The sequence below is a fragment of the Cetorhinus maximus genome, chromosome 13, assembly GCF_964194155.1.
Source record: "Cetorhinus maximus chromosome 13, sCetMax3.hap1.1, whole genome shotgun sequence".
NCBI lineage: Eukaryota > Metazoa > Chordata > Chondrichthyes > Lamniformes > Cetorhinidae > Cetorhinus > Cetorhinus maximus.
In genome coordinates, this window is record NC_135891.1 from 93540257 (window position 1) to 93566088 (window position 25832).

At 44.3% G+C, this 25832-nt stretch overlaps 1 protein-coding gene across 3 annotated transcripts in view; it reads left to right on the forward strand.

Moving 5' to 3' along the window:
• Nucleotides 1–25832, forward strand: part of kank3 (KN motif and ankyrin repeat domains 3) — an 86922-nt gene that overhangs the window by 50134 nt on the left and 10956 nt on the right. For all 3 annotated transcript variants that reach the window (XM_078555812.1, XM_078555810.1, XM_078555811.1), the window contains exons 2-8: nt 7290–7393; nt 8634–10577; nt 11162–11261; nt 16272–16526; nt 21570–21657; nt 24022–24241; nt 24852–24994. In XM_078555812.1, coding sequence (XP_078411938.1) covers nt 7357–7393; nt 8634–10577; nt 11162–11261; nt 16272–16526; nt 21570–21657; nt 24022–24241; nt 24852–24994 — 2787 coding nt within the window. In that variant the 5' untranslated portion in view covers nt 7290–7356. The remainder of the gene's footprint in view (nt 1–7289; nt 7394–8633; nt 10578–11161; nt 11262–16271; nt 16527–21569; nt 21658–24021; nt 24242–24851; nt 24995–25832) is intronic.

Sequence of the window (25832 nt, forward strand, 5' to 3'; positions counted from 1 at the left end):
GGTGACAGTAACAGTTGGATTATAGAGTGGGGAATCCTGGTGACAGTAACAGTTGGATTATAGAGTGGGGTATCCTGGTGACAGTAACAGTTGGATTATAGAGTGGGGAATCCTGGTGACAGTAACAGTTGGATTATCGTGTGGGGAATCCTGGTGACAGTAACAGTTGGATTATCGTGTGGGGAATCCTGGTGACTGTAACAGTTGGATTATAGAGTGGGGAATCCTGGTGGCATTAACAGTTGGATTATGGTGCGGGGAATCCTGGTGACTGTAACAGTTGGATTATTGTGTGGGGAATCCTGGTGACAGTAACATTTGGATTATAGAGTGGGGAATCCTGGTGACTGTAATAGATGCATTATTGTGTGGGTAATCCTGGTGACAGTAACAGTTGGATTATAGTGCGGGGAATCCTGGTGGCATTAACAGTTGGATTATAGTGCAGGGAATCCTGGTGACTGTAAGAGATAGATTATAGTGTGGGGAATCCTGGTGACAGTAACAGTTGGATTATAGTGCGAGGAATCATGGTGACTGTAATAGATGGATTATAGTGTGGGGAATCCTGGTGACAGTAACAGTTGGATTATTGTGTGGGGAATCCTGGTGACAGTAACAGTTGGATTATCGTGTGGGGAATCCTGGTGACAGTAACAGTTGGATTATAGTGTGGAGAATCCTGGTGACAGTAACAGTTGGATTATCGTGTGGGGAATCCTGGTGACAGTAACAGTTGGATTATAGTGCGGGGAATCCTGGTGACTGTAACAGTTGGATTATAGAGTGGGGTATCCTGGTGACAGTAACAGTTGGATTATAGAGTGGGGTATCCTGGTGACAGTAACAGTTGGATTATAGAGTGGGGAATCCTGGTGACAGTAACAGTTGGATTATCATGCGGGGAATCCTGGTGACAGCAGTTGGATTATCGTGCGGGGAATCCTGGTGGCTGTAATAGATGCAGCCTTATATGTATGCAGCCTGGTGTGTGACAAATGCCAATTAATAATGTCTTTGTTGTTACAAACATGTCAGCTTGTGCGTGGAGAGAATGCAAGTTGTGTGGCTGGGATGCATATATTATCTAATGGAATTCCAGCACATTGTAATTCTTAATGAATGCAGAATTGAAGTGTGTTTAAATTATCTTCAGATAACTTGATTTAAGAGACCCTAATGAATATGCCTCCTATTTATGTGGAGCTTGTTCAAAAACACTGGAGCGCTGCACATTATAAATTATAATTATAATGCAGACAAATAGGGCAGATAATGGAAAGATGTCAGAGGAAAATATGATGCCTGTTTTTGGGCTACAGGTTGTGTTACTGCCTCCTAGCGGTGTATTTATTGTTCAATAATTTCATAGAGTTTAGTTTTGATGCTCTTTCTTACTGACCAACTTGTGTCTAGAGAGTGAGTAAAGGCTAATTGCCACTGAGGTTTCTGTTGAAGGTTGTGACCAACCCAGGTTCTGTCCAATTCCAGATCTTAAGAAGTTCGCTAATTTACCAAGTGTACGATAAAAACTGGTGGAAAAGGTCAGTTCACCCAGTAAGCCAGTCTGCACTGATGATAGGAGCATCACAACTACACACTTGCTACACCCTGCACCCCACAACCAAAATCTTCTGAGGAAGGCAACAAGAGAATAAAATTAGTCAGGAAAATTCTTCTCTGACTCACTGAGGAGATTTTTTTTACATGAGATGTTGGTTAGAGCAATATAGGGAAATTGGTTTCTGTTAATAGATTCTGCCTGTGTGTATGTACACAGGACTCCAGTAGGGCCTAGGTAGCTGAAAGCACAGTCAGCAGTTGTGAGGCAAAGGGAGAGGGATCCGCAAGAGAATGGGGATCAGGCGGGATGGAAGAGGTGGCAGTTTGAAGCCTTGGGTTGGGTGTGACAGTAACAGTGGATGGGAGGATTTAAACACAAGGATAAAATTTTAAATTTGAGGTATTTAGGTAGCAGGATACTGAGACAGTGATTGGGGGGAGATGAGGGCATTGTGGTGATGTCACTCAACTAGTAATCCAAAGGCCCAGGCTAATAGTCTGGGAACATGGGTTCAAATCCCACCATGGCAGCTGGTAGACTTTAAATTCAATTAATTAATAAATTCAGTTAATTAAAACAAATCCGGAATTGAAAGCTAATTTCAGTAATGGTGACCGTGAAACTACCAGTGATTGTTGTAAAAACCCGTCTGGTTCACTAATGTCCTTTTAGGGAAGGAAATCTGCCATCCTTACCTGGTCTGGCCTACATGTGACTGCAGACCCACAGCAATGTTGTTGACTCTTAGCTGCCATCAAGGGCAACTAGAGATTGGCAACAAATGATGGCCTTGCCAGCAAAGCCCAGTTCCCATGAATGCATTAAAAAAATGGCCTGTGAGGAGGAGTGCGCAGTGTGACTTGGGATGGAACAGGATATGGGTAGCAGAGTTTTGGATGTTCTGAAATTTACGGAGAGTGGTGAGTAGAGACAAACCAGGAGAACATTACTGTAATGGAGACTGGGATGGGCAATAAATGTTCCCTTATTGGTGTCTCCCACATCCTAGACACAAAGTAAAACAAATTAAAAAGACCTGGATAAAAATGAGCATTTGAAGGTAAACGACAGACTGTAAATTGACAGCAAATCCATGTATAGAAATTTCCTATTAGCACTATTTATTTCCCAGCCGTTTGAAATGAATGCAGCTTAATTACATGTAGTCATTGCTAACATTTCTGGAGATTAATCAGAGTATCAAATTTTCCCCACTATGCTCAGTGAGGCAATTTTTTTTTTAATACAAGCCAGAAATTTGTCATAAAAATCCATAGGGTATGAGAACTAATATGTTTCAAATTAAATGAATGGGGTGTGAAGTGAATGAAGCAGGCACCTGTTAGTATGACCACAGCCAACTGGAGAATGGCAAAAGAATAGAGTAACCAAAGAATTACAGAGTTACAACTTTACACCAAAATCAAATTCCTAATTATATTATTAAAAGGTTCACAAATCCCATTTATTCATTTCTCTCTCTCTCTCTCTGACTGAACTTGATCCTCCTTGTACCTCTCTCTCTCTGACTGATGTTTGCTCTGGTACTGCGATGATGTCTAGGTTCTGCGATGTATTCATTTTCTCCAGAATTCTCTCCCAATCTCTATTCTTGCACACACAGCACAAGGCAACATAAGCACCTGTGTCATCCAAAACTCTGCCACCCATATCCTGTTCCACCCCAAGTCACACTGCGCACTCCTCCTCACAGGCCATTTTTTAAATGCATTCATGGGAACTGGGCTTCGCTGCAAGGCCATCATTTGTTGCCAATCTCTAGTTGCCCTTGAGAGCAGTTAAGAGTCAACCACATTGCTATGGGGTCTGCAGTCACATGTAGGCCAGAGCAGGTAAGGATGGCAGATTTCCTTCCCTAAAGGACATTAGTGAACCAGACGGGTTTTTACAACAATCACTGGTAGTTTCACGGTCACCATTACTGAAATTAGCTTTCAATTCCGGATTTGTTTTAATTAACTGAATTATTAATTAACTGAATGACTGGTCAGTGCAAAGAGCAACCCTCAAGTTGAGAACTGCTTTCAGTACTGATTGGGTCACATGGAGCACCCAAGGCACAAACTGGATGGGCTAAAGGGACATTTTTGTCCTGGACCTTTTCTTATGCCAATGATTGGGGAACTGTGGTACAATTAGAGGGATTGGGCTGTGTAATATCCCACTGATCTCATTGAGAAGTAGATGGTGGGGAAACTATTGGAAGCAATTCTGAGGGTCAGAATTAGTCTACACTTGGAGAGGCAGGGATTAATCAAGGACAGTCAGCATGGTTTTGTTAAGGGGAGGTCATGTCTGACCAACTTGATTGAATTTTTTGAAGAGGTAACCAAGTGTGTAGATGAGGGCAATGCAGTTGATGTAGTCTACTTGGACTTCAGCAAGGCTTTTGATAAGGTCCCGCATGGGAGACTGATAACGAAGGTAGGAGCCCATGGGATCCAAGGCAATTTGGCAAATTGGATCCAGATTTGGCTGAGTGGCAGGAAGCAGAGGGTGATGATCGAGGGGTATTTTTGTGACTGGATGCCTGTGTCCAGCGGGGTTCCACAGGGATCGGTGTTGGGTCACTTGCTGTTTGTGGTATATATAAACGATTTAGACTTGAATGTAGGAGGGTTGATCAGTAAATTGACGGATGACATGAAAATTGATGGGGTGGTAAATAGTGAGGAAGATAGCCTTAGATTACAGGAGCATATAGACGGGCTGGTCAAATGGGCGTTTCAGTGGCAAATGGAATTTAATCTGGATAAGTGTGAGGTGATGCACTTGGGCAGGACAAACTAGGCACGGGAATACACGATGAATGGTAGGACCCTGGGAAGTACCGAGGATCAGAGGGACCTTGGTGTGCATGTCCACTGGTCCCTTAAGGTAGCGGGACAGGTAGATAAGGTGGTTAAGAAGACACATGGGATGCTTGCCTTTATTAGCCAAGGCATAGAATATAAGAACAGGGAAGTTATGCTGGAACTGTATAAAATGCTGGTTGGGCGACAGCTAGAGTATTGTGTGCAGTTCTGGAATCCACATTATGTGATTGCAATAGGGAGAGTGCAGAGGAGATTTACCAGGATGTTGCCTGAGCTGGAGAGTTTTAGTTATGAGGAGAGATTGGATAGACTGGGGTTATTTTCCCTGGAGCAGAGGAGATTGAGGGGGGACATGATTGAGGTGTATAAAATTATGAGGGGCATAGATAGGGTAGACAGGAAGGAACTTTTCCCCTTGGTGGAGGGATCAATAACCAGGGGACATAGATTTAAGGTAAGGGGCAGAAGGTTTAGAGGGGCTGTGACGAAGAATTTTTTCACCTAGCTGGTGGTGGGAATCTGGAACTCACTGCCTGAAAGGGTGGTAGAGGCAGAAACCCTCATAGCATTTAAGAAGTATTTGGGTGTGCACTTGCGATGATATGGCACACAAGGCTATGGGCCTAGCGCTGGAAAATGGGATTAGAATAGTTGGTACTTGTTTGACCTGCGCAGACTCGATGGGCCGAAGGGCCTTTTTGGTGCTGTAGACCTCTATGACTCTATGAACTGCCGGTTACGTGGTTAGAGCAAACCATCATAGTCGATGATGAAACAGCAAGAAATGGCCCTTGAGTGTCAGCATCTCCAGATGTGGAAAGCCAATTAAAAGTGAACAGAGTATTGTGTGGAGTTGTTAGGAATTTAAACAAACACTCATGTTATGACATAATGGGATGGTTTGATCACTGTAAGTAGTGTTTGAGTTATTCAGTGAATTGTCAGCCTATGAGAAGCTACTAGCCAGTGAGATTACAGTATTTTCAGAATAATATTCCTGAGGAACTTTCCAACTGTATTTTACAGAATGTTGTAGGTCATTGGACCCCAAGGACATCACATGAGACCTTTTCTCTCCACCCTCCAATTGCTTTATTGTTTGCTATCATTCCAGGAATGTATTACATGACAGAATTCTAGAGAATTGTCATTCTTAATTGCACAATTTTGGGTCTGAATTTGTTTCCTACACAGTTAACATTCATAATGCCTGTCCTTCCCCACCTCCCTCCCCACCAGCCCCCCAACATACATCTTCCTGCACCCTCTAAGAATGTGCTTCTGGTCTCTGCCAGAGCAGATTCTACAATCAGCACAATGATGGGTCCCCATCACTCAACACTGGCTCTGAATTGATTCCTGCTCCTTTCTGTTCACCTGCCTTCTATCTCCATTCCCTGACACCTGCACTTTCCTGTCTCTGAACATCTTAGGCAGGGGTGCAGGAAGCGGATTTACTGGGAGAGGAGGAAGCTGGAACCCTTCTAGGACTGGATTCAAAGTCTATCTTAGGAATCCTTTCAACATGATCCCATTATTCTTTATATACACCTAAGGCCACTGATTTTCAGTTTACATGAATAAGTGAGCAGTCCCACAGGATGTGATTCCCCTCTAAAAAATGTTTTTAAAAAATGCCGAAATTCAATGTAATGAAACAGAATTTATCTATTCACCCATTGTGGCTAATTTTAACCCCACGTGCCAGGCAGGAAACTCACAGGATTGGGTGAACTGCCAGTTTTAAACTCTTTCTAATATTACTACTCTGAAGAAGAGTCATAAAGGGCAGAATCTTTATCTCAGCCTGGCCCACCTGGCCCGTTTGAGTGTAAAATGATGCGCGTTGACCCCGGGCGAAAGTCCCGACATCAACGGGCAGTCGCGCGATATTTCGTTTGGCAGGCACGCGCCAACAATTAAAAGGCCATCGAAAAGATAATTGAACTAAACTTTTCGCTGCCCGTCCAACCTTAGATTGCCGAGCAGGCAAGAAGGCCAAGCGGCCTTTGCACTTTTCAGGAAACCTCATCTGGCCTGTGGATGAGGTTTCCAACAGCAAATAAAAATAAAATTAAAATTTCACAATTTAATTAATAACATGTGACAGAGTCTCGTGAGGGGACATGTTTGATAACATTTTATAAACCTTTATTGTTTTTTTTTTGGAAAACTGTTCATCTCCCTGAGGCAGCTCTGTGCCTCAGGGAGATTTTCAAGCGTGCACTCGCGCGTATGCACTAGGTTTTCCAATTGCCCCGCTCGCCCTCCCCCCCCCGCCCGCACAAGCAGCACTGAGCGCTGACACTTGCGTTTCATGCTGGGTGGGCCTTAATTGGCCTGCCAGCATGAAATCGTGGTCCGGCCCTGATCGCAGGCAGCGGCCGGCTTCCCGACTGCCTCCGCCCACCCACCCCCGCCGAGCCCACCCGACATTGATCAAATTCTGCCCATGGACTCAAAATGTTCACTCTGTTTCTCTCTCCATAGACACTGCCAGACCTGCTGGGTTTTTCTGGCATTTTCTGTTTTTATTCCAGTATTACTGCGTTCACTTCAGTGTTGAGTCAAACCGGGCGGACTGTAAAACCAGCATTAGCCCCAGTCCTGCCAGTTTCCCGGAGGGAAGGTTGGGTTAAAGTCTCCTGTAAACCAATGCGGTCCTGCTCATCCTGTGGTTGGTCTGCTCTCAAACCCTGTAGCTAGCCGGCAGGCAGAACTCTACCCTCCAATTGGATAGCCTTCACGTTACAGCTGTCAGGTCAGGAAATGAGCGGTGTGGGAGACTAAAACCAGCATTCATCTCCACTAAACTCTGAGCAGCAGTGCATCCAACTGTGTCTAGATACAAGGCAGTGGGTTGATGTTTCCATTGTGTTTTATTCCAGGCTGCCTGATTGGCTGGAAGAACAATTACCTGTTGATTTCATGGGCGATCTGAACATTTGAGGAGAGATGGCACGACCGGCACAAATGAATCTAAGTATCCCAGGTAAGCACCCACTCATCTGCTGCTGTAGCCACCAACAGGCTCCTCCCCATCAGCATTGCAGGCATTTTTGTAGCCTGAGCTGGGAGCTGAAATGTTGACACTTCCATCATTCCTTTACAGGAATAATTCTATTCTACGAGCCCCCATGAATCCAACCAACCTGTAGCTCTTTTAATTAGCTGCAGCATCTCTAATGTGAGCTTCCAAATCCCTGACATACCCATTATTCTGAGCTTCCGTTTATTCAAATCACTGAATGCAGCACACAACTCAATTTACTGAAGAGTGTAGATGTACCAGGTCATTATATAGATTCTTCACTAGCTGCATTAGAGTTTAAGTCAGTGGATGTGTACCACCATAAATCATGTGGATAACTGGAATTCCTCATTTAAAGAACTCTGGGCAGAAGTGTTCCGGGCTGTATTTCTGATTCACTAGTTTTTTCCCATGATGGCATCACCACGAAATGATTACAGATGAAACTCTTTCCAGTTACCAACAGTCACAGATTGCAACTTCTTTCGAGTACAATCACAGTTCTTGGTTTTTCCAGGAGTGGGACATGAACCCACAACCCTCTGATTCAAAGGCGAGGGTGCTATGAACTGAGCCACAGCTGACACCTCATGATTACAGATGAATAAGAAGGCTATTTGGCTCATCTTAATTGATCCAACAAGAGAGGTCCTACCATAGCATCCAATTGTTTCTTAAATTAATCCAGTGGCTTTGCCTCCAACAGTCCACATGTCATAAGATCATAAGAAATAGGAGCAGGAGTAGGCCATTCAGCCCATCGAGCTGGAAGATCATGGCCGACCTGATTATGTCCTTAACTCCTCTTGTAGATCAAAAATCTGTCTAAGTCAGCGTGAATATATTCAATGGTCCAGCCTTCACTGCTCTCTGGGGAATAGAATTCCAAAGACTAACAACCCTCAATTGCTCTTTGTGTGAAGAAGAATTTCCTTATAACTATTCTAAAATTACCTCTTGCTCATTTGACTTTGTGTCCCAGAGACAGTCCTTCAACAGCTTTACTTAAAGCAATAAACTGGATTAAATTCTTCTATGCTTTTAGCTGACTAAATAACCCAGATATATCAAGACAAACATCAGATTAAAAGCAAAAAAAAGTACTGTTTGAGTGCAAAATAATCAACATTTATTTCAGTGTGAAAGTCTGCAGCATTATTGTTAACTGCAAACCTACTAACAATGTTCTATCTTTCCCTAGACCTGGGAAGTCATGCTCTGTATAATGAGTTGGATGACAGCGAGAAGAGCCCATACGCTGTGGAAACACCATATGGTTTCCAGTTAGACCTGGATTTCCTCAAATTTGTTGATGACATTCAGAGTGGAAACACTCTGAAGAAAGTGACCATTCATCGTAAACCAAAAATAAAACCAACAACAAACACTAGTGGATGGACCTCCACAGAGTCACTGTCCTCCTCAACCAGTGAAGACATTAAAACATTGCCCACAACACCAAAGTTTAGAACTTACACAGTTGCTTATGACATAAAGGATCCTGTTTGTAGTCAGTACTTAAATGCAATGTCGCCACCACCAGTCAACAGTCTTCTTCCACCACCTTCCCCAAGATCTTCCCTGAGGAACCTTCATGTGGAAAAGACATTGCTGGAGACAAGCCGGAGGCTGCAGCAGGAACAGTTGACTGCTGAAGACATACCAAAATCTAGGTTGTTGAACATTGGGCCCAAATCGGGCATAAATTCATGCAGTCAAAGCCAAACGCCCCCATCTACTCAACAAAACACTTCCATAGCAAATGGTGACATTAACCCAGCCCCCAACCCGTCATTCACTGGCTTTTTCAGCTTTAGTCCTATGAACTCGGGAAGAAGTTCACCGGTCACAAATATCACACCGGCTCACCTTCAACACATCCGTGAGCAAATGGCAGCTGGCCTGAGGAGGCTGAAGGAGCTTGAAGAACAAGTGAAAATGATTCCATATCTGGAGAGGAAACTCTCTGCAGTCGATGAGGAGAAGAGGCAGCTCATAGCTGAGCTGAAAAAAAGAAAAGTTAGTAGCCCATCCGAAGCCTCCCGCCTCAGGCAGCGGTCGTACAGCACGGGGAATGTGGCACAGTACCAACCAGAAGCCAGGAAGGTGGTGGAGTTTCATATTGATTTAGTTGGTGACAATGAGGAGAAGCGGTCCAGTAAAATTAAAGAGCTTAGACGACTAACTGAGAAGTTGACAGTTGCTGAAAGGAGCAGAGCCTACTCTAAAGGCCCATCTCTGGGATGTTCTCCAACTTCTCCAAGCAGAAATGTGCTGCTAAAGTCAGTGGGTGTAGGAGAGAAGAAGGACATGAATGAGGTTGTTTTTTACTACAAGTCAGAGAGACCCACCCAAGAGGTAGCGGTTGGACCAGAAATGGAAATGAAGCATGTCAGTGTTGGAGTTGTTGAGTCAATGTTGGGACTCACCACTGAGGCACAGGAGGAAATTGAATTTCTACAAGAAATTATTGATGGTCAAAAAGCAAATATCTCCATGATTACGGCTGAACTTGAAGATGCAAATAACGAACTGAACAACTTAAAGCTGAGTGTGCCACTTGTCACTTGTAGGACGATGGTCGATGCCAGTGTGATGGCCCAGCCACTTATGGTCCATGCAAGTGAGGAAGCCAGAGTTCCAGTCATGAGTCGAGCAGTAGGTGATCACTTGGACATTACAGATGTGTCTGTGGATTGCACACCACAGATGTCCAGTGTAGGAGTTAACTGCAGCTTACAAGTACAGGAGGTCGCTGTTGGTCCAGATACTCCAATTACACAAGAGGTCACTGATGATGCACATTTGGATATTTACAGTCAGAGTAGGAGTGGACTTAGACAAGAGAGAGCCAGAGGAATACTGAAGGTGGATTCGAAGATGGAAACTATTGAAGATGTTACCTTTGATAGTGATCAAGTGTTAGAGGGCAGTCGGAGTGTAGAAATAAAAGATTGTGACATTAAGCATAAGGTTAAGGACGAGGTGACTAGGGTGAGTTTATCAAAGGACACGGTCCAAGAGGATCGTGTTGCAATCAAGCTCTGTAGCACATCTTTGCAGGTTGTGCGTGAGAGAAATGCAGTTACTGAGGGAAATGTGCAAAGGCCCATGGAACAGCAACACACGGTCAGTCCTACCAAAGGTGAGTCTGCTTTTATAATTTAATGAAATATAGCATCCTTTGGGTAGAAATCTAATCAGAAATAATTGATTGATTTTGCATCTTGAAGATTGAAACTAGAAGAATACTTTTCCAAACCTACTTTCAATCCAATGTCAATTCAGGTGTTTATGGGCCACACAGTAAATAGTCTCAGTGAAGTACACAGACAGATTATCCCACAAGATGGAGGAAGGGGACTTACAACAAATGTTATAGCATCAACCGCCACAGTTTTAATTTCAGAGGTCGTAGCTCAAACTTCCAAACCTCAACCAGCTATTTTGCATGTCCAGGTTACATGTTGATTAACTAAGGATTGTTAACAGGAGTGGAGTCATGGAGCTAATGGGAACCTGCATTCGGCAGTGCTGCTGAACTCGGGTCAGATCTATGTGGGGTGTTTTGGTAGTAAAACTCATTCATCTTCTGCTGTTTTAAAGCCAAATAGCCATTACAGAGATGTTTCAGATAGTGCTTTTCTATACTACTGTTGTCTGGCTGCTTTGCATTAGATATGCTGAACAATTGTAACCACCGTCATTATACCAGTCTGTTTCTAACAGGAGTGCTGAAGTCAATCATGAAAAAGAAGGATGGGTCAAACAAAACAGAATCAAATGTCGGCAAAAAAAACCTACAATTTGTTGGTCTTTTGAATGGAGAGTAAGTAATTACAACTATTAGTCCAAAGTATTATTGCTATATTGATGTGAATGACTTACACATTTAACAGTGATTTAAATATTAGGAACACCCCGCCACAGATGCCATTCCCTAGCCACTGGCTCCATCCCTCTCCTTGGCAACTCTGTGAGGCAATCTAGGTGTCACATTTGACCCAAGATGAGCTTCTGACCACACATCTGCACCATCACTAAGACTGACTATTTCCACCTCCATAACATTGCCTGACTCTGCCCCATCCCAGCTTATCTGCTGCTGAAACCCTCATTTTTACCTTTGTTACCTGTAGAGTCAACTATTCCAACACACTCCCAGATAGCCTCCCACATTCTACCCTCTGTAAACTTGAGATCATCTAAAATTCTGCTGCCTGTGTTCTAACTTGCACCAAGTCCTTTTCACCCATTACCCCTGTACACTCAGACCAACATTGGATACCGATTAAGCATTGGATGCCTTGATTTTAACATTCTCATCCTTGTTTTCAACCTTGCACCCCTCCCTACCTCTGTAATCTCCTCCAGCCCCACAACCTCCAAGTTGTCTGCGCTCCTCTAATTCTGACCTCTTGAACATATGAACAAGGAGCAGGAGTAGGCCATTCAGCCCCTCAAGCCTGCTCCGCCATTTAATAAGATCATATGATAGGAACCTCAAATCTGCATCCTGCCTACCCCTGATAATCTATCACACCTTTGATTACTAAGAATCTATCCACCTCTGCCTTCAAAAATTCAAAGATTCTGCTTCCACTACCTTTTCAGGAAGAGAGTTCCAAAGACTCACTACCCTCTGAGAGAAAAAAATTTGCCTCATCTCCATTTTAAATGGGCGACCCCTTATTTTTAAACAGTGACCCCCTGGTTCTAGATTCTCCCACAAGAGGAAACATCCTCTCTACATCCAGCCTGTCAAGACCCCTCAGGATCTTATATGTCTCAATCAAGTCACCTCTTACTCTTCTAAGAGGTGACTTGATTGAAACATAAAATCAAGGATCCTTCATGTTTATAATTAGACCATAAGACCATAGGGCGTAGGAGCAGAAGTAGGCCATTCAGCCCATTGAGTCTGCTCCGCCATTCAGTGAGATCATGGTGATCTGATATTCCTCAATTCCACTTTCTTGCCTTTTCCCCATAACCCCTGATTCCTTTACTGATTAAAAATCTGTCTATCTCAGCCTTGAATATACTTAATGATACTTAATGATGCAGCCTATACAGCCCTCTGCGGTAAAGAATTCCACAGATTCACTACCATCTGAGAGGAGAAATTCCCCCTTACCTCTGTCTTAAATGAGTGACCCCTTACCCTGAGATTATGCCCTCTGGTCCTAGACTCCCCCAGAAGGGGTAACAGCCTCTCAGCATCTACCCTGTCAAGCCCTCCTAAGAATCTTATATGTTTCAATAAGGTCGCCTCTCATTCTTCTAAACTCCAATGAGTACATGCCAAACCTACTCACCACTCCTCATAAAAAAATCCCTCCACACCCGGGATCAACCTAGTGAACCTTTTCTGGACTGCCTCCAATGCCAGTATATCTTTCCTTAGAGAAGGGGACCAAAACTGTTCACAGTATTCTAGGTGTAGTCTAACTAGTGCCTTGTATAGTTTTAGAAAGACTTCCCTATTTTTATACTCCATTCCCTTAGAAATAAAGACCAACATTCCATTTGCCTTCCCCATTACCTGCTGAACTTGTATGCTAGCTTTTTGGGATTCATGCACAAGGACCCTTAAATCCCTCTATACTGCAGCTTTCTGCAGTCTTTCTCCATTTAAGTAATATTCAGCTCCTCTATTCTTCCTGTTGAAGTGCATAACCTCACATTTTCCTACATTATATTCCATCTGCCAATTGCACAATCATGTCTTCAGTTGCCTATGTCCCAAACTCTGGAATACCCTTCCAACACCTCTCCATTTCTCAAGCTCACTTTCCTCCTTTAAAACACTCCTTAAAAACAAGTCTTTGACCAAATTTTCGGTCATCTGATCTAATATCTCCTTATGTGGGTCAGTGTCCAATTTTGTTCTCTGATGTTGCTATAAAGCACTTTGGAATGTTTTCTTACATGAAAAGTGCTGTATAAATACCTGTAGACTAATGGATTATAAAATGTGATTAACTAAATTACACCAATCAAGGATTTAGTGAGATAGGTATACAGGTTTCTGTTCTAGATGGTTGAACTTAAATAGGCTGAAATGAGTAAAATTCCATTTGATTATAGTCATCACCTGAATCCCAAGGCTTGATGACTGTCTGAAAATTGCTTTCCTACATTTACTATTCACAGTCTGTCCTGGATGTTTTCACACCATCAAGTTTTCTAATTGCACTGATTTGGTCTGTGATCCTGGGTTGTATGAGATAGGACTGTATCAACATATTTCATGGCAATAGTAATCTTGGGTGGAATTTAATGCCCTCCCCCATGTCAAGTTAGGTGGCGGGGGGCGGGGGTGGTGCATTTAATCAGATGGGAGATTGACAGGTAGAGATCCCACCTCTGCCCAGATTAAGTCCATGGAGAGAAGGCTCGTTGTACAGCCTTCCTGTCCCGCCACTAATTGAGGCCCCTAACTGGGCAATTAATGCCCACTTAAAGGTCTCATCCCATCACCATTAGTATTCATCTGCTGGCAAGTGAGGAATTTGCCATGCGGGAAGCCCTGAAAAACAAACCCTAGGGTTGATTGTGAGTTTCCGGGGTGGCCCCTCATTCAAAGGCACTCAGTGCCTGATTGAGGGACCTGGGGCATCGGGGTGGGGTGGGGCCCTCTGAGAGCCACACCCTGCCCTTGCTGCCGGCCCCACCCCGTGCTCCCCCCACACCATCACTCACCTGAGGTCTGGGTTCATCAGCAATCCTCAGCCTTGGGCAGGTGTATTACCAGCAGGAGGCATTGCAGCCCCAGTGACACTCCATTAAATACCACTCCTTTTGTTGAATATATTTTGATCTGGTTAGTGGTTACAACAATGGGTAATCACAATAATACATGAAGAGATAAAATTACCTGTGTTTTAATAGGTAATAGGCCACAGGGAATATACTTTTTATTATTCATTCAAGGGATATGGGCTTCGCTGGTTAGGCCAGCATTTATTGCCCATCCCTAGTTGCCCTTGAGAAGGTGGTGGTGAGCTGCCTTCTTGAGCTGTTGCAGTCCCTGTGGTGTAGGTACACCCACAGTGCTGTTAGGGAGGAAGTTCCAGGATTTTGACCCAGCAACAGTAAAGGAATGGTGATATATTTCCAAGTCAGGATGGTGAGTGACTTGGAGGGGAATTTCCAGGTGGTGGTGTTCCCATGAATCTGCTGCCCTTGTCCTTCTATATGATAGCGGTCATGGGTTTGGAAGGTGCTGGCTAAGGAGCCTTGGTGAGTTCCTGCAGTGCATCTTGTAGATGGTACATACTGTTGCTACTGTGCATCGGTGGTGGAGGGAGTGAATGTTTGTCGATGTGGTGCCAATCAAGTGGGCTGCTTTGTCCTGAATGATGTCAAGCTTCTTGAGCATTGCTGGAGCTGTACTCATCCAGGCAAGTGGGAAATATTCCATCACACTCCCCGACTTATGCCTTGTAAATAGTGGACAGGCTTTGGGAGGTGAGTTACTTGCTGCAGGATTCCTAGCCTCTGGCCTGCTTTTGTAGCCACAGTATTTATATGGCTGGCCCAGTTCAGTTTCTGGTCAATGGTAACCCCCAGGATGTTGATAGTGGGGGATTCAGTGATGGTAATGCCATTGAATGTCAAGGGGCGATGATTAGATTCTCTCTTGTTGGAAATGGTCATTGTCTGGCACTTGTGTGGCTTGAATGTTACTGCCTGGACATTGCCCAGATCTTGCTGCATTTGGACAGTGAAGAGTCGCAAATGGTGCTGAACATTGTGCAATCATCAGTGAACATTTCCATTTCTGACCTTATGGTGGAAGGAAGGTTATTGATGAAGTAGCTGAAGATGGTTGGGCCTAGATTGTCCAATGTGCATTATAAATAGGACACCATGGAGGTGTCAGCTGTGGCTCAGTTCATAGCACCCTCGCCTTTGAATCAGAGGGTTGTGGGTTCATGTCCCACTCCCGGAAAAACCAAGAACTGTGATTGTACTCAAAGAGTTGCAATCTGTGACTGTTGATAACTCGAAAGAGTATTAATAGGACACCATGGGGGATAATAGTTCTCTGGTGCATTCTCCATGGCAACGCCTTGACCAGTCAGAGTTGACTTGCCAACTAATCAGCACCTTTTGCTCATGCAGTATAAATTATTGCTCCCTTTGAAATTTTGCACTCTTGCATCTGTCCTGGTTGAGTATAAGATGAAAAGCTTTGACAGAATGTCTCTCCTTTCACAAATATTCAGGTTTTGTACTACCAAGTAGCTAAATGTCTAAATGTACATTGACAGTTCAATGGACATGAAGGATCATTCTGCAATGTTGCTGGGCACAGTGAACAGATTGAATTATCCAAAGGGCCTTTTCTCTTTATGATCCTATTAGTGATTATTTGACTGCAGATGATTCCTGAGACTGCACACATTACAACAGAATGTGACATTCCAGGGGATTGTGATATCTAAAAGCATTTTTATATTAAGTCTCAGGATGTAGGCATTTGTTGCCATTCCTAATTGTCCTTGAGAAGGTGGGTGAATCACCTGCTTGACAACTGAGTGGCTTCCTGGGCCATTTCAGAAGGCAATTAAGGGTCACATATAGGCTACACTAAAGTGAACCAGATGGGTTTTCACAACAATCCAATAGTTTCATGGTCACCATTACTGATAATAACCTTTCATTTCATATTCACTTAACTAATTGAATTTAAAGGTCTCAAGTGGGATTTGAACCCAAACTTCTAGGTTATCAGCCCAGGCATCTGGAGTATTAGTCCAGCAACATAACCATTATGCCACCATTTCTGGCAATAGTCACAATGAAAATCTTGTTGCATTTAAAATTACAGATATGAGTCAACTTCAAGCGAGGAATCGAGTGGCGAGGAGAACTCGGACAAGGTGGCCGGAGACAGTTCGGAGAGTGAGTTGGGAAATTGCTGTGACAGTTCAGATGAAGATGGCATTGCAAACCTGGATGGCAGTGACAGTGACAACTGTGAATCTACTGAACAATGCAGGGATAAAGAGAAAGAGAGAATGCCTGAGCAGAGCAGACAGGAGAGAGAAGAGAAGAGATGCGAAGAAGAGGAGGTCAAGGAAAAGTGAGAATAAGTTTATTAATTTGTTCTAATACCTAAATCATTAAAACAATTTGAACTTTTGACCAATGCAACAAAAAAGCAAAGAATCGCTTGGTAGTACAGACCTTGAGTATTGCTGAAAAAAGGAACAAGCTGTCGGAGCTTTTCATCTTGCCCTCATCAGGATAGCTCACAAGAATTTTCCAACTGTAACGGGGGAACAACAATTTATACTGCATGAGAAGAGCACGCTGATCACTTGCCAACCAATCAGCACTCTCTTCTCATGCAGTATAAATTGTTCCCCTGTTACAGTTGGAAAATTCTTGTGAGCTATCCTGATGAGGGCAAGATGAAAAGCTCCAACAGCTTGTTCCTTTGTTCAGCAAAATAAACAAAGCTGGAATTTAATATTATACTCTCCCTTTTATGGCTTGGGGAAAGGGAAATGTTATTTATATCCCCGCTTACATGATAAACTCATGAATATATTTAGAATTACAGTTTAAAAGTGCATGTAGGACCTGGAACCTGTTTCTCAATGCTTAGGTGTTTAAAACAGTGGTAACCATTTGGATCTCAAAGGTCCAAGTTTCAATTTGAATTCAGCTAATCTGGCTGATCTCAATCAGGGTATACAGCTGAAACTGTTGAATGAGGCGACTAGAGGAGAAATGAGTGAACATAACCCATTTCCAGTCAGTTCAAAGCCTGCCAATAGCGATTCTGGTGGTAATTACAGCAAAAGAAGAAAAATTAAGCTATGTTAGATCTTCGGATGGTAAAGATTGTTATAATCTGCCCCATTCTGTCAGATTGTTTCACCTGACTGCCGATATTTGTTGGTGAAGAGATCTCAAGGTCGCTTCTGCTTTGTATTTTGGATGTTTGCCGTGTTGGATGCAGGACAATCATCTCCAACCATCCTGCCTGCAGAAAGAATCATTTATGCTGTGACTTAGAATAATACCTGGGCTCTGCAGATGTGACTGTGAGCAGAGCCTCTGACTCCAACGTAGAAGGAATAAAAAGAAATTGATAAGATTAGATTAACATGAGACTGGAATCAGGAATGTGCAGCAAAACAGGAATGTGCATCATCATAACAAATCAAATAGAAGAGCAACAAAAGCAACTGCTGCCAGAGAACAGAAAGAAAGGCAGGAAATGCTGGAAATACACAGCAGATCTGTTAATACAGTCCACAGAGCAGTTTGAAACAGTGTAAGCAGGTTAACTAGAACCATGTCAAGGAGGTAGCTGATCCTCATGGTCGTGGGGCAGCTAGAAACTGGAAAGCAAACCACAAGAGCAGCTGGTAATTGGCCTCATGCCAACAGGGCAGCTGGAAGCCATGACCAGTTCAACAACTGGAAACTGCAGGGCAAGGTGTAGTTAGAAAATGTGCCAGGGAAGGAGCTGGAAACTAATAGTCGCTGTGGGTGACAAGCAATTTACAATGAAGGAAAAACACCATGATGTCACAATAGACATGGAGATAGATAGAGTGAGAATTCAGGGTGATAGGAGTCAGCTGTGTGGTGGCTCAGTTGGTAGCACTCTTGCCTCTGAGTCACAAGGTTTTGGGTTCAAATCCCAGTCCAGGGCTGATACTCCAGTGCAGTATGGAGGTGCTATTCTCTGGATGAGATGTTAAGCTGTGGCCCCATCTGTAAAAGATCCTAAGGTGCTGTTTCGAAGAAGAGCCCTGGTCAATATTTATCCCCCAATCAACATCACAAAAGCAGATTGTTGCTGTTTATGGGGGCTTTCTGTGTGCAAATTAGTTGCTATTTTGCCTCGGGCAGAATTTTGCCCTCGTCGGGTGGCGCGGTGGGTGGGCCTGGGAGCTGCTGCGAAAGAGATCGGGGCCTGACCGCGATTTCACACTGGTGGGCCAATTAAAGTCCACCCAGCATCAAACACGTGCTGCAGCGCTCAGCGCTGCCTGTGTGGGGTGGGTGTGGGGGGAGGAAGGCAAGCACGGAAGGTCATGGACGCGCGCAGGGAAAGCTCCCTGAGGCACAGAGCTGTCTCGGGGATGAAGGTTTTTGAAAATAAAAAAAAAGATTTTTAAAACGCTAATAACATTTCCCCTCATAGTCACATGAGCAGGGACATGTTAGAAATTAGTTTAAAAACGAATTAAAAATTTTTCAATGACTAATCGAAACCTCATCCCGCCCGTGGATGAGGTTTCACAAAAATCCAAAGGCCGCTTGGCCTTTTCAACCTGCCCGAATTTCATTCAATTGGATCTTTAATGGCCTTAATAGGCCTGTTAATTGTCAGCGGGTGAGCTGCCAACTCCTGCGCGTGCCTGCCAATTGAAATATCGCGTAATATCCTGCCCCTCATTATTGCAGTGACTACACCTCAAAAAGTACTCCATTGGTTCTAAAGTGCTTTGAGATGACCGTGATTGTAAAAATAACACTATAAAAATGCAAATTTCTCTCTTCTTCCTTTGAGCAATGCCCAATAAGTACCCGCACTTTAGTACCAACCAATCAACACCCGCATATTAACACCAACCAATCAGCACTTGCAAATTAACATCAACCAATCAGCACCCGCACCTTAACATAAACCAATCAGCACCCGCACATTAACATCAACCAATCAACAGCCACACTTGCATCAACCAGTCAGTACACACACACTAATTCACCCAACAAACACATTCCATAACCCTGATCAGGTAGAAGGAAATTGTATCAGGGCACCTAAGGTGATGTAAATTATTAAATACAGGAGTTCTCGTACAACACATTTGTCACTTTAGAGCAACCCAGCTCCAATTAATCATTGAGGTTAAGGGTCTGAAGTTAGGACCATGCCATACAGAATGCTGCCACGTGGTTGGATCATGTGAACACTGTACTGAATCAGTGGGTACAATTCAACCCTAATTTTATAATGTTTGGGGAAAATGACCCTTCAGCAGAACTGAGTAAAGTTAGGAGTGGGGTGAAATAACCAGCTTATATTTCACCCCTCTCCTAACTTTACTCAGTTCTGCTGAAGGGTCATGAGGACTCGAAATGTCAACTCTTTTCTTCTCCGCCGATGCTGCCAGACCTGTTGAGTTTTTCCAGGTAATTCTGTTTTTGTCATAAACTGAGCATATCTGGCGCTAACTATGCTGCTTTGTTTTTGGATTCTTGCCGTTCCAGATCCTTGAAATTTATAAAAGTCTACTTTTTGAATTTAAACTTTGCGTTGTTTTCTCACGTGTTGTTTTAATATAACTGGCTGCTAAGAACATTCCTGCAGGCGTTGTGTCCAGTTATGTTGGTGATTCATTCATTGACACGTGCCTTCTTTGTGGGGTTGAACTCTCCTTATCTCCCCACTCTCCTGTTTCCTGGTTTGGAAAATTTGTTTCTTTAGCTTGACTCTGACACACCATTTCCTTCCTGAGATCAGTGACTTGCTGCTTCTGTTGGCTGGTGTGAATCTTCCACGTCCACAGTTAGACTCAACCTTAGCAAACCAGAGCCCCTGATCTCGCTGAAATCCACTCCTGTGGTTTGGAGCTCTGTCCAGACTGTTCCCAATGGTCTGAACCCAGGCGTCCTTCATTCTGTTCGGGTTGGGATTGGCTGCACTTAAACTGCAAACCCCATCCCGCCCCAAGCTTTGAGGGCTCAAAGTGCCAAGCAGGCCTTGTGCGATTATGCAAATTTTCTGCCTTTTTATTTTTATTTTAAGGTTACATTATAGATTTCTAAATATCCAAGTTTGACCACGATATTAAGCATTTGTAAGTATTTTCCTGATTTTAAGCCCGTAGCTCAATATTGGACGAGCTTAGCTGGCTTCCTCAGACAAAATTAACGCCCCATTTGCAGCAATTCAGCTAGGGCCTACAGAACTACATTACTCATACCACAAACCTACCATTGCCGTGACAACTGATTCGGTGAGCTGGGTGCCTGATGCATGTGGCACCCATGGATGTGTTTAAGTCTACAAACCAAGCTAGGCTCCTTCACGCACAAGGGTTTTTTTTGCCTAACATATAGTGCACAATCCCTCCCTGTATGGACAGACCTGATCCAAACCACCTTTCTCGCTATCACCCCCTCATCACTCCGGACACCCCTCCCCCTATCCTGCCATCTCTCTCCCTACCAGCCCCTCATCCCCCCATCCACCTCGCTCCCTATTGCCCATCTCCCCCTCACCACCCCAAGCCCCATCCTCCCCCTCTAGCCACCAATCTTCAAGAACCTCAATATCTACTGGCCCTCTGGTCAGCTTCACTCTTTTACCCGCTATCTGTCCAATGCCCCTGGTAGTGCCTGTAAAGGATTATAAAATGTATAAAAACAATCCAATGACCCAGCACAAAAGGAGACCATTCGGTCCATTGTGCCTGTGCTATTTCTTTGAAAGAGCTATCAAATTAGCCCCACTCCCCTGCTCTTCCCCCCACCTAGCCCTGCATATATTCCCCCCTTCAAGTGTTTATCCAGTTCCCTTTTGAAAGTTATTATTGCATCTGCTTCCACCATCCTTTCAGGCATCATTGCAGATTGTAACATCTTGCTGCTTAAGGAAATGTTTCCTCCTGTCGCCTCTAATTCTTTCACCAATCCCCTGGTTGCTGACCCAGCTGCCATTGGAAACAGAGTAAATAAGGGGAAACTCTCAGTACTCTCCATGATTTTGAATACCTCTATCAAACCTCCTCTTGGAGAAGGGTCCCAGTTTCTCTAGTCTTTCATGTAACTAAGATCTTTCATCCCTGGTACAATTGGAGTTTTTTCTCCTCTGCATCCTCTCCAAGGCCTTGACATCCTTCCTAAAGAATGGTGCCCGGAATTGGCCACAATACTCCAGCTGGGGTTGAATCAGTGCTGTGTGTATTTTTAGCATAAGCCCCTTTTTGTAGCCTGTGCCTCTAGTTACACAGCCAAGGATTTTGAGGAGTATTCGGTCGATGCTTGTAGGCTGCAGTATGTCCTGTGTTCCGTTAAATACTTCTCCCCTGAGCATGTTGGATGTTTAGAGGGTTTGTTTGCTGTCCTGATTCTTCAGTGGGTTCTTTTCCTGCAGGTTTGAGCTGAGTCTGAAGATGCGAGAAGTGTGCCTGATCCTGAAAAATCATTTCAATGACCCGAACCCAGTGAAGAGTAAGGAAGTGGTGAGCATCCTCGTGTGCCATGGCTGTGGTGTCGATAGTGATGCCATGGTGAGGTGGGGTTAGAGGCTTGTGTTGGGATTGTTGTGTCAGCCCTGGCTCAGTGGGTAGTACTCTTGCCTCTGAGTCGCAAGGCTGTGGCTTCAAGTCCTAACCCAGAGACTTGAGGATAAAATCTAGGCTGATAACTCCAGTGGAGTACTGAAGGAATGCAGCACTCTCAGTGGCACTGTCTTTCTGATACGACATTAAACCTCAGGTGGTTGGAAAAGATTGCATGGTGCTGTTTCAAAGACCTGGGGAGTTCTCCCCGGTATCCTGTCCTATATTTATCTCTCAACCTACATGACTGAAACAGATTATCTGATTATTATCTCATTGGACCTTTTGTGGGATCTTGCTGTATGCAAGTCAGCTGTCATGTTCCTGGCTTTGGGCTGGATTTTCATGGAGTCGGGGAGGCTCCATGGAGAGTTGAAAATGGCAGCCAGGACCCGATTCCAGGATTTTTGGCCCCGTTCTTGGGGTTTTGGATTTTGTGGAATGCCTTTTTAGGGTGCAGGCTGGTTTGGGTCCTGAGCCCACACCCCGCACCCCCAACCTGGCCAGCTCCATTGCAAGGACAGGCATGTCCTTGTCCACTACAATTACCATGGAGTCAGGCCAACTTTTCAAAGTCGTGGTTCACAGCCCCTCCTGAACCATAGCCTGTATGAGGGAACCTTTTGAAAGGTAAGTTCAAAATTTCCTCCTCATGCCAATGCCAATATGTCCCCGTCACCCCCCCTCCCCCAACCAACCACCTATGGCCCTTCATGCCACCCCCCCCCCACCCCCCATGCCAAGCTTCATTATGTGTCCTTAGCTAAGAGCCCAGATATCCATTAGAGTGCTGAAACAGCTGTGCCCCAAGGAAAGCATTGCTTGATTGACAGGTTGGGCTCTCTGGTCTTTTCTGTCAATTGCACAATGTTTATTTACACAAGATAAAGAGTCTCGAGTACTTGCAGTTTAAGCTATTGATACTTTAAAGGGCCTGGATGATTGACACTTTTATTGGGCTATAGTAAAAAGGAGGTTTTTTTTTAATGGAAAGTTATTAATGAGTGACTTTTTAAAACATTTTTATATATCCTGTTGTCACTATAGGATTCATTGCTTCTATATAGTGTATAATGGGTAAGTGGGTATGGAAGTGCCATAGCTTGGCCTGGGGGGATGAGGGCACTTAGTGGCCCTCATCCTTCTCTCTCTCTGCTCCTCGCTTTCCTTCTCTCTCTCCTGCTCCCTCTCACTCTCACTGCTCCCTCTCTCTCATTGCTCCCCTCTCTCTCTCTCGCCTGCTCTCCCCCTCTCTCTCGCCTGCTCTCCCCCTCTCTCTCGCCTGTTCTCCCCCTCTCTCTCGCCTGCTCTCCCCCTCTCTCTCTCTCCTGCTCCCCTCCTTTCTCTGCTCCCCTCCTTTCTCTGCTCCCCCCTCACTCTCCCTTTGCTCCCTCTCCACCTCTCTCTACTCTTTCCTCTCTCTCTCTCACTGCTCCCTGTCTCTCTCTCTCTCTCCCTGCTTCCTCTCACTCCTTCTGCTGCTGATCTTCTGTCTGTGGATCAGCTGCAGTTTTCTCCACAGTGGGCTGTGGCTGTTGCAGATGTGATGGTCATCTTGCTCCTCATCCTCAGTACAATCTAAGGCAGCCGTGGCATCAGCTATCCTGATCTCGAGTCTCAAAATCTCCAAAATGCTCAATATGGCTGAATGCAAGTACTCTTAACAAATGGCCCCTTTCCCAGTTGGAGGCAAGAGAGTAGTTGAGAGTAATGAGTAACGATGTCTGAATGACTGAATTTGCCTGAGACCCATGAATTGCCATACACTCTCCTTGCCGTCTGTGTTCAAGTCCCAGTTAAAATCTCAATGGATTTGTCTCATTTAAATATGATAAGCAATATTCTGCCTCATATGAGGGGGTTGCACACACACATCGAGACCTCCTGCATTAAACCTAGAAGAGGCCTTCCAGATAGGCTGACACTTGTGCTGATTTTAATGACTCCCAAAGCTGATCCTGTCCACTGTTTGCGTTTTAAAATTCCCCTTTCTGTTTTCGAGCTGCTAAAATGTCAAGTGAAGATTAATCCAAGATGTTTTTGTTCCAGTTATTTGCTGCTATGGGCTGACACAGACTGCATCTGTTACCGGCCGATACTCAGGGTGGGTTCATTTGGAGAAGGTACAGGAACGTGTGTCCAGCTGGCTCCAGCTCCCAGCCTGGGTGATTAGATTTTGGGTGGAAGCAGTTGAGAGTACATGGGCTGAAAGTCAAAAGCAACGGTCCTGGACGCTCCCTGAGTGCTCTTGTTGTGTGTTTGCAGATGTCCAGCTTGAACGCGATCCAGCAGGAGTGGTTTAGAGCCTCCAGCCAGAAGTCCGCCTGTCCTCAGGCGGTGGCCGATTATCTAATGGCCTTCGCAGAGATGTCACCAGCTATCCTGAAATACGTGGTCAACCTGTCTGATGGAAATGGCAATACAGCCCTGCACTACTGTGTCTCTCACTCCAACTTCCAGATCGTGAAACTCCTGCTGGACACTGGTGAGTTCAGAATCTGCTGTTTACTAATTCAGTAAAAACCTGGGTTAGAGGCATGGGGGCACAGTGTGGGCGGGGGCTTGGGCAGGTGAGTGGGAAGGGTGTAAGGTTGGGTGGCAGCATAGGGCCAATGGCATGTGGAGGGTGATGGGGTTGCAGGATGGGGGTGGTGACAAAATTCCCAGCTGGCATTTGAAATATTTCCCCATGTGGCCCTCTCCTGAATGTTATCATGTTGTTGATGTATCAATAAGTTATGAATAGAACTAAAAAGGTTTGTTTTAGCAGCACCCACCAAGAGATCAACACGTGACTTAAAAACTGATGAGTGAGCATCAAGCTTATTTTAACTTAACATCTCCCCCTTCTTCTCTAATGGGAAAATGCCTGCCATGTACCAATCGCACTGCTTCAGATTTATTTAAGGGTGCAATTGCTGTAAATTGATTGATATTTGGCTATAGTGGGCGACTATGATGTGCCAGTGCATGGTTCCAGGGGTGGTCGCGTAGTGCCAGTGGGTAGAGACTACAATGCCACTCGGTGGTTGTGCAGTATCTGTAGCCTTCCCCTTTTAAGACAATCTTTCGGATCTCTTATTTTTATTTTTCAGCTGTCTGTAATGTGGACTGGCAGAACAAGGCGGGTTACACTGCTATCATGCTCGCTGCACTGGCTGCCATGGAAACTGATGCGGAGATGAACGTTGTGAGGCAGTTATTCAGTTTGGGAAATGTCAATGCCAAAGCCAGTCAGGTGAATACCAATGGTGGAAATTAACATTGTGCCAAGTGAATATGCATGAAACTGATAAAACTTATAACAGGAGCTGCTTCCTTAAAAGAAACCGAAACTCAGTGACGAAGCTATGCAGGACATTCTCACTTTACTCAATTGTTTAATAAATTATGTTCTAACTTTCTCACGTTTTTGTGCCCAGAACATTTTGTGCTCGGTTTAAACCACTTGGGCTGGGTAAATGATAAATGAGAGTTTTGAATCTTTATAAACCTTTGCCTCTCATTCTAACAAATTGCACACACAATCCTACATATCAAATGTTACATAAACATCCACAAACCAGCCTACCTGGGCAAACCTATACATGTGTGTAGAATTCATGCATACATGCCAACTTACATATACGCTCGTATATACAAACCTGGATGTGTACATGTTAAAGTGTATGCTATCCAACACACAAATATACCAGTCACACACACAGTACAGTGACCTCCCTCATGTTTAGTAGGAGGGTACCCGTGATGTTTGAGCACAGTCCCCACTCTCCCAGGGACACACACGGCCCCCGGTCTCCTGTACCATGTAATTCCTAATCGTGAGAGTAAGTGCCCCCAAATTGTATGGAGACGACATTCTTCAGGGTTTAAATGTGAAATGTAATTCCTGAGGAAATGCTTACCAAGCAGGAGCTGATTGCATGGTTTTATCAGCACAGGTTTGAACACTGAGCCTCATCATAGGTTTCTGTCGGTGTAGTCACTGTAAAATTGAACCATTGAAGAGCTAGGTCCTTCCTCCTGTTTCTCTGACTCCATCAAAGCAAGTGCATTTTGTCATACTCCCATCAATT